Here is a 12,025-nt window from a genome sequence, read left to right as displayed (position 1 = left end):
AAGATGCATTCACTCTGGAGGCTCCTGGTCCTCCTCAGCTCACTGGCCTTGCCCTTGGCCCTCCATAAGCAGCACTGGCCTGGCCTGGCCAAGACCCACAGAGACAGCAAATCGGGTCTGGCGAGAAGTAAGCTAAGCCCATGTTCTGCCCACTGTCACAGGGAGGGTAGGGAAAGCATTCATTTGACCCCACCACTGACTTGCTAGATGACCTGGAATTGGTCACTTACCCTCTTCTCTTCCTTTTCTCTTAGACCTGAAGTACACAAAATTGAGTTTGAGTTGATCATATGCCTATTCCTAGCACATCGTCATTATCATGAACCATGGCAAGACCCCTCTTGTGTTTTATTTTATGTTATTTTCCTCTCGACCTCTTACTCTCACGCCCATTCCCCTCTTCCTTGGCAGGCATTGCAGCTTGTTTAATATAGGTGTTGGCTTTTTTGGGGTGGTGCTGCGCAGCGTGTGGGATCTTAGTTCCCTGACCAAGAATTGAAGTCGGGCCCCCGCAGTGAAAGCACAGAGTCCTAACCACTGGAAAGCCAGGAAATTCCCTAATATATGTGTTTTTAAATGCCCATATCCTTGTAAAACATACACTGTTTTGATTTACATAAATGGTAAAGCTATATAGATTTCTTTTTTTTTTTTTTTTTTACTGTTTTCACTGGACACCGTGCTGTTGACATCTGTTGCTTCAGACTTGTACAGAAAAGTCCATGAAATACATCCACTTCATCATCACTTGGCCATTTCCCTAGGGATGAACACTTGAGTTGTCTCTAACTTCCCACTATTATAAACTACACAGCAATGAACATTCTCACGTGTCCTTCTTAGAACCTACGGGAGAATTTCCCTGGGATATACCCTGAAGGGAGATGGCTGGGCTCTAAGGCAGGTGCAAATTGAATTTAACTAAAGACTGCCAGATTGCTTTCTAGGATGGCTGTGCAGGTCTACGCCCATTCCAATAACAAACAAGCATACCTGTATCCCTTGTTTCCCAACACTGGAGAGAATCCACTGGTATCAGCCTCCTTGGGCTGCCACAGCAAGATGCCACACACCAGGTGGCTTGAACAACAGACATTTATTTTCTCACAGCTCTGGAGGCTGGAAGTTCAAGATCAAGTTGCCCACAGGGTTGGTTTCTGGTGAAACCTCTCTTCCTGGCTTGTAGATGGCCACATTCTCACTGTGTCCTCACAGGGTCTTTCCTCTGTGTGTGTACAGAGCGTGAGCGAGCACGTTCTGGTGTCTCTTCCTCTTCTTATAAGGACGCCAGTCCCATCGGATTAAGGCCCCACCCTTATGACCTGATTCAACGTTAACTCCTCCCTCAAGGCCCCATCTCCAAATAGTCACATTGGAGATTAAGGCTTCACTATATTGATTTGGGGTGGGGGGAGCACAATTCAGTACATAACAGCATCTTTCTAATTGTTTGCCAGTCTGATGTGTGTTTGAGTGATATCTAATTGTTTTAGCTTGATTAGTGAGATTAGTTTGATTAGTGAGAAGTTTGAGCAACACGTCTTAATTCTGTTAGCCATTTTGACTTCTTTGAATTCCCTGTTCTTATCTTTTGCCCATTTTTCTATTTGCTTTCCAATTTTTTTAATCCTCTTTGATTTGAGAAGATGTTAATTTATTCTTGACATTAGTCCCTTGTCAGGTCTAAGCATTGGTAACATCTCTCCCAAACTGTCACCTATTAACTTTGCTTGTAGACACTTCATTGAACAGGAATATTTTCAAACTCATCAACATTTCATCTTATGGTTTATATTTGATGAGTCTTAAGCCCTTGTCTCCAGCCTGTTTTTTCTAACAGCTTTACAGTTTCACTTTTCAAATATAGGATTTTAATCCATTTGGAGGCTATCTTTATGTATGTTTACATCTGTAAATTAGAGATTCAGCTTCACTTCTCTCCTTATGAGTCCATTCAACCCACCTACTAAATGGTCAGCTTTCCAAACACATGGATTCCCTTTTGAGTTCTGTGTTCTGTGTCTGTGTAACTGTTTCTGTACCCAAAACATAATATTTTAAATACTACATCTTTGTAAAATGCCATTTTATCTGATAGAACTTTCTTCTTCCAAATGAATCTTAGACTGTGTTGAGTTCCTTAAAAAAGAGAAAAAATCTTCTGGAAATTTAATTAGGGTTTCACTGAATTTGTTTATTAATTTAATGACAATTGACATTTTTGCAGTATTATGTTAGGCAATTACAGAAGTAATATATCTTTCAATTTATTCAGATTATATTTTAGATCCCTTAATAGAATTTTAAATTTATATAAATGTCTTAAGTATGTTTTGTTAAATTGATTCCTAGAGAATTTATGGGTTTTGTTGCCACAGTAAATATTGCCTAATTTTCTATTATATTTTCTAGTTGGTATTGCTGGTACAGATGAGAGGAAAGCTGTTGATTTTTAAAAATTAATCTGCTATCCAAAAGTCTTACTGACCGCTTATTAGTTCTAATAATTTGTCTTATTTATTCTGTTCAATTTTCTATCTAGAGGATTATATCATCTGCAAATAGTGACAGTCTTATCTTTTCTCTTCTAAACCTTATACTTCTTGTGCCTTTTTCTTATCTTGCACTATAGCCAAGGCCTCCTATAGGAATGGGAATATATCTAGAATTCTCCACTTAGTATATTTCTGTAGGTTTTTGGGATATAGTTTTTATCATGTTAAGAAAGTCCCCTTATATTTCTAGTTTCCTAAATTTTTCTTAATCATAAATCAGTATTGGTCCTTAACAAATGTTTTTCTGCATCTAAAAATTAATCCATCTTTTTCTTCTACTCTGTTAATGTGATAAACTGTATTAATAGATTTTCTTATGTTGAACCCATCCTAGCATTTCTGGAATAAATATGATATTTTTATAACATACTATAATTATCTATTTATAATCTGCTATTATTATATTATTTTTATAATGTACTTTATTATTTTTATCATGTATTATTTTTATAATATACATTAACGTATTTATAATGTATCAAACTAAAATTTATATTTTATAATGTAATATGATATTTTTATAATGTACTATTAGCTATTAGATTTGTTAGCTAGTAATTTATTTAGGATCTTAGCAAATTTTTCATACATAAAATTGATGTGTAATATCTTTTCCTTGTACTATTCTTGAAGCAAGTTGTACTAGCCTCATAAAATGAATTTTGCATCTTCTTTTTCTATTTTCTTTCACAATTACCTTTTCATAAAGTTGGGTAAAAGTCTTCCATAAAACCATCTAGATCAAAACTTTTGGGGAATGAGATCACCTGTTTCCTTTTTTTTTTTTTTTTTTTTTTTTGCGGTACGCGTGCTTCTCCCGTTGCGGAGCACAGGCTCCGGACACGCAGGCTCAGCGGCCATGGCTCACGGGCCTAGCCGCTCCGCAATATGTGGGATCCTCCCTGACCGGGGCACGAACCCGTGTCCCCTGCATCGGCAGGCGGACTCTCAACCACTGCGCCACCAGGGAAGCCCTGTTTCTATTTCTTAATGGTTTTAAGTTATCGATGTTTCTCATTTCCCCTCATCATGACTTGGCATTTTATGGTTTGCCATAAATGTATGCATTGCATTTAGGTTATCAAATATATTCACATGTGGTTGTGGCTCCAGGTATCCTCATCTGTACAATAGGTGCAGTTAGAAAGCTGTTTCATTGGGCTGCTTTTGAGACTTAAATGAAGGCAAGTATGTGCAAAGTGTTTTTCAACTGTGAAAATGTTTATCTCTACAACCACTTCTCACGTATCTGTTAGGGTGTTACAGAAAACTCAAGTCAATCTGGTTTAAACAATAAAAAAAAAGTATTTCACACAACTGAAAGTCATAGGTAGGGCAAGCTCCGGGTTTGGTTCGATCAGCAGCTCAAAGCTGCCAACCAGAACTGAATTTCATCCTTTTTTAGCTCTGTTATCGTCATGGTTTCATCCGCAGGGTTTGGTTCACAGTGTGATAGGAAAATGGTGGCCAGTGGCCATTGGAGCTATAGGCTGTCTTGTTCCTTTCCAGTAGGAGAAAGAGAAAGAAACCTTCCCCTCAAACATGAAGCATAGGGTCTGTTTAGTCTGATAGAACCAACTTGGATCATATGCGAACTTTGTACCTGTAAGAGTCACCATGCAATGATAATCAACAGCCTCATCTGGACCAGGAATTGAAAAGAGTGTCTGAATCAAAAGAGGGGTCAGGGCTTCCCTGGTGGCGCAGTGGTTAAGAGTCCGCCTGCCGATGCAGGGGACGTGGGTTCGGGCCCCGGTCCGGGAGGATCCCACATGCCGCGGAGCGGCTGCGCCCGTGAGCCATGGCCGCTGAACCTGCGTGTCTGGAGCCTGTGCTCCGCAACGGGAGAGGCCACAACAGTGAGAGGCCCGCGTACCGCAAAAAAAAAAAAAAAAAAGAGGGGTCAGATGGGAAGAATAGGACGAATGGGTGGATGGGAGAGTGGGTGGATAAGAGGATGGATGGGAGGATGTATGGATGAGTGGATGGATTGATGGATGGATATTGGATAGATAGATGGAGAATAGATGGGAGGATGGATGGATGGATACTGGACTGACAACTACTAGTGTCTGCTGCTCACAAATACCCAAGTGCTACTATCATCATTAACCAAGAACTACTAAGAGTTCTAAGCATACCTATAGTTTCACTCCATCGTTGAAACTATTTCTTTACTGTATGTTCTCCTACTAGATAGAAAAATGGTTTGTGTGTTTAGTGCCCAGTACTGAGCCTGATACCCAGTAGATGCTCAGTAAATATCCTTTGGCTAAATGTCTCAATATTCCTAGTAAGTATCCTATGAGATGGGTATTATTACTGCCCTAATACACAGATGAGGAAATCAAGACTCAGGGAGGTAGCAGAGCTAGGATTTGAACCCAGATCTATGACTCCAGAGACATTTTCTTTTTTTTTTTTTAATTATTTTATTTTATTTATTTATTTTTGGCTGCATTGGGTCTTTGTTGCTGTGTGCAGGCTTTCTCTAGTTGTGGCGAGCCGGGGCTACTCTTTGTCCCAGTGCGCGAGCTTCTCATTGTGGCAGCTTCCCCTGTTGCGGATCACAGGCTCTGGGTGCATGGGCTTCAGTACTTGTGGCTCACAGGCCTAGCTGCTCGGAGGCATGTGGGATCTTCCTGGACCGGGGCTCGAACCCGTGTCCCCTGCATTGGTGGGCGGACTCCCAACCACTGCGCCACCAGGGAAGCCCCAGAGACACTTTCTGCAGCAGAAACATGGGGTGCTGAAAGGGGGTCTGGGGGCTGGCCCTGGAGGATACTGGTGAGGTGTGACAATGGCTTCTGTGGCTCTGCAGTAATACATAGTTCTCAGTGTGGGGCCTGAACACCTAGAGGGTTGAGTCAGTGCAATAAATGTGTCTTGAGGTGAGCTCTGAGGTTTGTCAGAACTGGGCCCCCAACCTGGGCAGGTGGGGTCTAGGGTCCAGAGAGCTAGGACTTCACGCAAGTCAATAGCTTTTCAAATTTCCCTCCATTTTGGAATTCATTCTTTTCCACTTGTAGCTCCACCCAGCCTTGCAGTTTATTCCGAGCATGGTGGGGGAGGATATCCATTTATTCTTTCCTTATTTGCCCACCTCTTTTTCTCTTCAACCAACATTTACTGTGATCTAGATCCCGTACGTTAGGCTCTGTGTTCCACGTTCAGAGATGCGGCACTGGGCAAATTTCAACCATAATATCTCTCTTTAGCAGCTGTTGCCTGCCAGACCCTCTGCAGGTGTGTCACACCGGCACTGCAAAGCATCATTTCACGGATGAAGAATGTGGATCTCAGTGTTGGGGGCAGGGGGATGACGCACCAATCACTCAGCAAGAAGCCGGTGTGCCAGCCTGCAACCTGGGCCTCCTGGCTCCAAACCCCCACCTTTGCCAGGACATCGTGCAATGTCACTGGTCCCATATCCATTTCCAGTTATTGTGCAGGGCCTCACGAAGCGCAATACAGAGTGCCGAATCCAGAACATCCGCTTCCTGGACAGTCTGAATGCCTCCAGGCAGACGGCCTCGGGGATGGTGGGCTGGCTAATTGGCAGCATGAACCTTCAGCAGCATCAAGAAGGCAGGTGAGATCTTGAACCCCGTCACTGGCCCTGGGACTCCTGATAAAGCTCTAAGAGGGCAGAGCTTGAGGGCATGGCAGTACGAGGCCTGTGAAGAGGAAAGGAGGGAAGATTGGAAGGAGATGTCACACCCAACACAAGGATGAGTAGGGGGCCCAGCACAAAGGGTCACTGGGAGAGGCAGCACAGCAGAATAATTAAAGGTGAAGGTTTGGGAGCAAAAGTTTCTGCATTTAAATCCTGACTCTGGGGCTTCCCTGGTGGCGCAGTGGTTGAGAGTCCGCCTACCGATGCAGGGGACACGGGTTTGTGCCCCAGTCCGGGAGGATCCCACATGCCGCGGAGCGGCTGGGCCCGTGAGCCGTGGCCGCTGAGCCTGCGCGTCCGGAGCCTGTGCTCCGCAACGGGAGAGGCCACAGCAGTGAGAGGCCCGCGTACCGCAAAAAAAATAAAATAAATAATAAATAAATCCTGACTCTGCCACCAAATTTGGGGAACTTGCTGGGCCACTCTGGTCTCATCTATAAAATGGGTACCCAGAGCACAGCCTGGATAAACATCTGGGGTGCCAAAGGAACCCAGGACTAGAGTCTGACATTTGAACCCCACTCTTGCTTGAAAGCTGTGTGACTCTGGGCAAGGCATTTGAGCTCCCTGAGCTCCAGCCTTGAGTCCTCCTCAATGAAATGGGCGTAATTATCCCTGCGTCCTGGAGTTGTTAGGAGCTTTCCCTGTGGCACATAATGGATGCGTAGCCATTGGTACAATTAGCCTCGCAGAACTGGGCCTGTCCTCCACCTCCATTTTCCCCCCTTCCTCTCAGTGGATGCAGGCCTCCCCAGCTGCCTGGTCTCAAAGCTGCTCAAATGTAACACCATGATCCCAGCCTGCTGTGCCCTTGACCTACCTTCTCTCTGATTTGAATCCCTCATTCCCTCCATTTTAATGAGCGCCAGTACTCACCAGCAGGGTTTCCCTTGCTGTGTGCAGTCACAATCACTTCCCTTCATTCATTCCTTTAACAATTGTTACAGTTATTCATTGAGCGCCTACTGTGTACCAGCACCTGGGCTGGGTACTGGGAATACAGCTCTACACAGACCTACAGTCCCTGCCCTTTTGGATCTTACATCCTAGTTAGTGAGATAGGACACAAAAGTAAATAACTAATTCAGATGGAGGGATATAACATGAAGACAAATTTAGCCAGGTCAGGGGTGAGAGTGAGAGGGCTGATCGGGGGACCTTCCTATCCCTTAAGTAGAAATATGAATGAAGAGAAGGAGGTGGGTGACGTGAGGTCATGGGGGCACAGTGAGTGCAAAGGCCCTGAGGTAGGAAGGAGATTGATGCATCTGAGGAGGAGGAAAAGTCCTGTGTGGCTGGGTGAGCAAGGGGAGGGTGGTAGGAGATGGGGCTGCAGAGGCAGGTGAGGCCAGACCCTGCAGATCTGAGGGGCTGTGATGCGGAGTTCAGATTTTATTGCAAGAGCAGTGAGAAACCAGTGGAGAACACTGAGTGATAGGGGAGTTTTAAGGCCCCTCTGGCTGCCACATGGAGATGGTTTGTGGAGAGGTCAAGATCGTAGCCTGGAGCCCAGAGAGAAACTAGAGCATCTCCAGGCAAGAAGTGATGGTGACCTGGACCAGACGAAAGCAACAGAGTAACGGGAAGTGGCCCATTTCAGGATATATTTTGCAAGCAGAGCCAACATGATTTACTAATGAGTGGAATGTGGCGGTGAGGGATGGAGAGAAGTTGAAGACAGCTCCCACGGTTTGGGTCTGGGCCCCTGGGAAGGTGGTGGGGCTATCCACTGAGAGCGGGAGGCTGGCTCTGAGAATGGGCCCAGGGGCTGGGTCTGCAGTTGGCTATGGGTTTCACAAATCAGTTGTGTGGAGCTGTTCGGGGGCGCTCAGGGACAGCTTGTAACCCCAGGGCTCCTGCAGGGAGCTCTTGCCCTCAGAGCATCTGTAAAAGGATCTGACTCCAAATCCGACTGCTAGGAGACAGGCCAGCCTTGTCTGTAACGCCCAAGGCCTTGAGGTCTGAGACCCTTCACCCTTGCAGGGGTCTTTGCTCTTTCCTTGTGCAGCGCCAACGTCACCAACATTCAGCTGGACTATGGTGGGATCCAGATGTCTTTCCATAAGGAGTGGTTCTTGGCAAACATCTCACTTGAATTTGACATTGACTCAAGGCTGTAAGTCATACAGAAGCGGGGCCTGAAGGGCACTGTTCCTCTTCACTGGGAACCTGGGAGTGGGGGGCGGGGGGCGGATTTTGGCAATTTGGGGAACCCAGATCTTTCTGCTGCAAACTGGTTTCAATTCCTGGTTTCCGAACTCACTTTCTGTGTGACCTTGGGCAAGTCACTTCACATTTCTGAGCCTTGCTTTCTTCAGCTGAAATATGGATGGTGATCACTGGTCAGTGGAGGCAGGTCATATGCTCATTTAAACCTATGTGAGTTCCCTACAACGATTTTCAAAAAGAGAAACAGGGGACTTCCCTGGTGGCGCAGTGGTTGAGGGTCCGCCTGCCGATGCAGGGGACACGGGTTCGTGCCCCGGTCCGGGAAGATCCCATATGCCGCGGAGCGGCTGGGCCCGTGAGCCATGGCTGCTGAGCCTGCGCGTCCGGAGCCTGTGCTCCGCAACGGAAGAGGTCACGGCAGTGACAGGCCCGCGTACCAAAAAAAAAAAAAAAAAAAAGAGAGATAGGGTTTAATGATCGCATCACCCTTCCCTCCTCTGGTTTAGACTACCCTTTAACATCTACTGCCTCTGGGAGGGCTCCACTAAATTGTAAAGATTTTTAGAATAAGATTAACTCTCAATTTTTGAATTTCCGAAGGCCCCCTAATCTGGTCTATTTAAAGGATTTTCAGAAGGCACTCTGGCTAGTAATGTTTTTCTCCTTAATCGCTGACCACAGAATTTAACATCCAGGCAACGTGGAGCCCCACTGTGAATGTCTTGAAAGAGACACTCTCCGTGTTGGCTGCTTCCTCCTCCTTCTATTCTTTCTCTGTCTCCTGCCCCTCCCCCCTCCTCCTCTCTCTCGTCCCCAGGCCCTTCAATAACCAGATCATAAAGACACACGCACGCATGAACCTCGCTGTGGAGTTCTGGCTGGAGAAGGATGAGTTTGGCCGGAGGGATCTGGTGATAGGCAACTGCCGCGTGGAGCCCAGCAGCGTCCGCATGACTGTCATCGATGAGTAAGATCCCAGCCGCCCCTCCCCAGGGCTGGGCCCCTTCCTGACTGGCCCTGGCTGCAGCCACAGGTCTCCACCACCTCCTGGGTGAGCCCCAAAGAGATCTCACCCAGGATCTTCCCCAGGATCTGTTCCTCCTCCTGCATCCCCATCCCAGAGGTGGCCCTGCCACCCTCCCAGAAGCCAGACTCCTCCTCTGCCTCACTCCCCACAGCCCATCTTCCACAGGTCCCATCAATGACCTCCTGGCAACCCTCACCTGCTCCCTTTCTCTCCATCCCCACAGCCACTGACTGGGCTTGTAGTCCACTTCCTGGACCACTGTGGGAGCCTCCTCCAACTTTCCCTGACTCAGACCTCACCGCTTTCACTCTGTTCTCCCCCTGCAGCAGAAATCACTTTCTAGCCCAGAAATCTAGCCATGTCAGCCAGCCCCTGCTCCAGACACTCCAATGGTTCTCCAGTGCCCTCTGGATGAAGAGCAAACTTCTGGATGTCACTCAAGGCCCTACTTGTCCTGTCCCCTACCCCACTCTGCAGCCCTTTGCCCTCAAGTCTCTCTGAAGAACCCCCCTCCATCAGTATGCCATACATTTTCATACCACCGTGCCTTTGCACACGCTGATCCTTATGCTTGGACGCCCCTCCTTCCTTCTTTAAAGCTCTTCCTCGTCACTCATTCATTCAACAAATATTTGCTGAGAACCTACTATGTGCTAGGCACAACATGCTTGATGCTAGGGATACAGTAGTGAACAAGATAGAAAAAAATAGACTTAAATAAAGATCTGTAGACTAGCTGACCAAGTGTGTCAACCCCAACAGACCGAGTCCCTCAAGGGCAAGATTTGTGTCTGATCTCTCTCTGTAATTCCAGAATGCTGAAAGCAACTAGGTCATCAGTGGATATCCATTCATTTATTCATCAGACCTTCACTGAATGCCTAGATCATGCCAGACATCCACGAAGAAAACTGTGGACTGTAGTTACTGACCTGGTTCTAATCTAATCAGCACTTAACTAGCTGTGTGACCTTGGGCAAGGCACATCACCTCTCTGAGCTGCGCCTTTGACTATTGCTTACAATGATGCCTCTCACGTAGGGCTCTCTGAGGATTAAATGGCTGTGTGAGATGTTCTCCACACACAGCACCTGGCATTAGTATTGTCTGTATTTCTCTGTTCTGTTCTGTATATCTATCTCTCTTTCTAGAGATATCCCACCAAAGATGAAACATTTTTTCCACAACCTCAGAGACAACCTGGAAAAAGTTATCCCACACCTGATAGAAAGTCAGGTAAGTTTCAGAAAAGTAGTTTCACCTTGGGCATCCTTGAGTCCGAGGGTCAGAGCATATATATTGGCATTTCAGCAAAGAATTGGGCTTTAGAACCTGAGAAATCTCAAATTAAGATGTTAAATTTTGCCATCTACTGCCTGTGTGTCCTTGGACAAGTGACTTAGCCTCCCTGAGCCTCAGTTTCCCCATCTGTAACATGGGAACCATCACAGTCCCCATTTCACAGAGAGCCACAAAGATTCAGGGGGGCAAAGCACGGAAGTGCTGTGCATAGCACCTGGTGGGTAGTTGGCGTTCAGTACAAGGGAGCCACACTTGCCATGATTCCTTGTGGAAATCCCGTGGCTTCCAGCCACAGCCCCTCCAGTTTTCTTATCCCACTCCCTGGTCTGACCCTTCTCTCTGTGTTGGTGGCCCAGGAATGTCCTCTGATCGATGAAATCCTCAGGCAGCTGGATGTGAAACTGTTGAAAAGCCTCATGGGTGAGTGAGCACCTGTGTCCCTCCGGGGCGAGGACTCAGGACGGGCAAATGGCCAGAAGAGGTGTCCCCGCTGCAGCTGTTATTGAGGCCTGCTGAGGGGTGTCTGCATGTGCTCTGAGGACACTCAGAGGTGACCATATGACCATGACCTTCACTATCCCCCGAGAGAGCTGGGACAGCAGAGGGCACCCCTACCAAGCAGGCTGTGCCCCGCCAATTCACCCAAACCTCCAGGTTACCAGAGCTTCTCCCAAGATCTCCACTCAATCCTTTAGGGAGCACTGCCCTCCCACACACCCAAGCCCTCCCCCATCCCAGTTGCAGATAAACAGATATAGTCCCTGCCTTCAGGGAGCTCACGGTGAGTGGAAGACACAAGAACTGAATAATTAGATATCATTTGAAGAGTTTTAATGTGAATGTTCCCGGCACCAGGCCTTGGTCAGCATGGATGGATGAGAGACCCCTTTGGTGTGGACCTGGGGGTCAGAGGGCAGACGCCTGGTGACTGATTCTGCCTCTTCTCCTTACAGAACAGGCCATTGCTCATGAACTCAACCAACTTTGAGTCCAGCCAGCCTTCCACGAGCCAGACTTGAGCGCCCCCTAGCTGCCCACTGATAATCAGAAGGAGATTCCAGATTTGGAGGCTGCAAGTCGCCCTCAGAGTGGGGCTTCTGATGTGCCACTCTTACCACAGGCCCTGTGGACATCCTGTCCTCTTCCACAATAAATTCTAGCTCTGAAGGGTACAGAGGTCCTTCTGCCTGGGCCCTGAGGTTTGAGTTCCAAAAGTCAGACCTGACGAAGGTCCATCCTGAGACTTGGCTGATGGCTGATAAGGTCCATCCCAAACCCAGGATATGCCTGAGTTCG

The 12,025-nt window shown here is 47.0% G+C and overlaps 1 protein-coding gene across 1 annotated transcript; it reads left to right on the top strand.

The window, feature by feature from the left end:
- Nucleotides 1-3: 3 nt before the first annotated feature.
- Nucleotides 4-11,717, top strand: BPIFA3 (BPI fold containing family A member 3). The gene is made up of 7 exons (XM_060124474.1): nucleotides 4-127; nucleotides 5,997-6,147; nucleotides 8,240-8,347; nucleotides 9,218-9,367; nucleotides 10,579-10,663; nucleotides 11,086-11,149; nucleotides 11,683-11,717. Exons 1-7 carry the CDS (start codon nucleotides 4-6, stop codon nucleotides 11,715-11,717), a joined length of 717 nt encoding a protein of 238 aa, XP_059980457.1.
- The last annotated feature ends 308 nt before the right edge of the window (nucleotides 11,718-12,025 follow it).

The sequence above is a fragment of the Lagenorhynchus albirostris genome, chromosome 15 (genome assembly GCF_949774975.1).
Source record: "Lagenorhynchus albirostris chromosome 15, mLagAlb1.1, whole genome shotgun sequence".
Classification (NCBI taxonomy): Eukaryota; Metazoa; Chordata; class Mammalia; order Artiodactyla; family Delphinidae; genus Lagenorhynchus; species Lagenorhynchus albirostris.
Note: the sequence above shows the minus strand (reverse complement) of the source record. Positions and strands in the feature narration are given on the sequence as shown.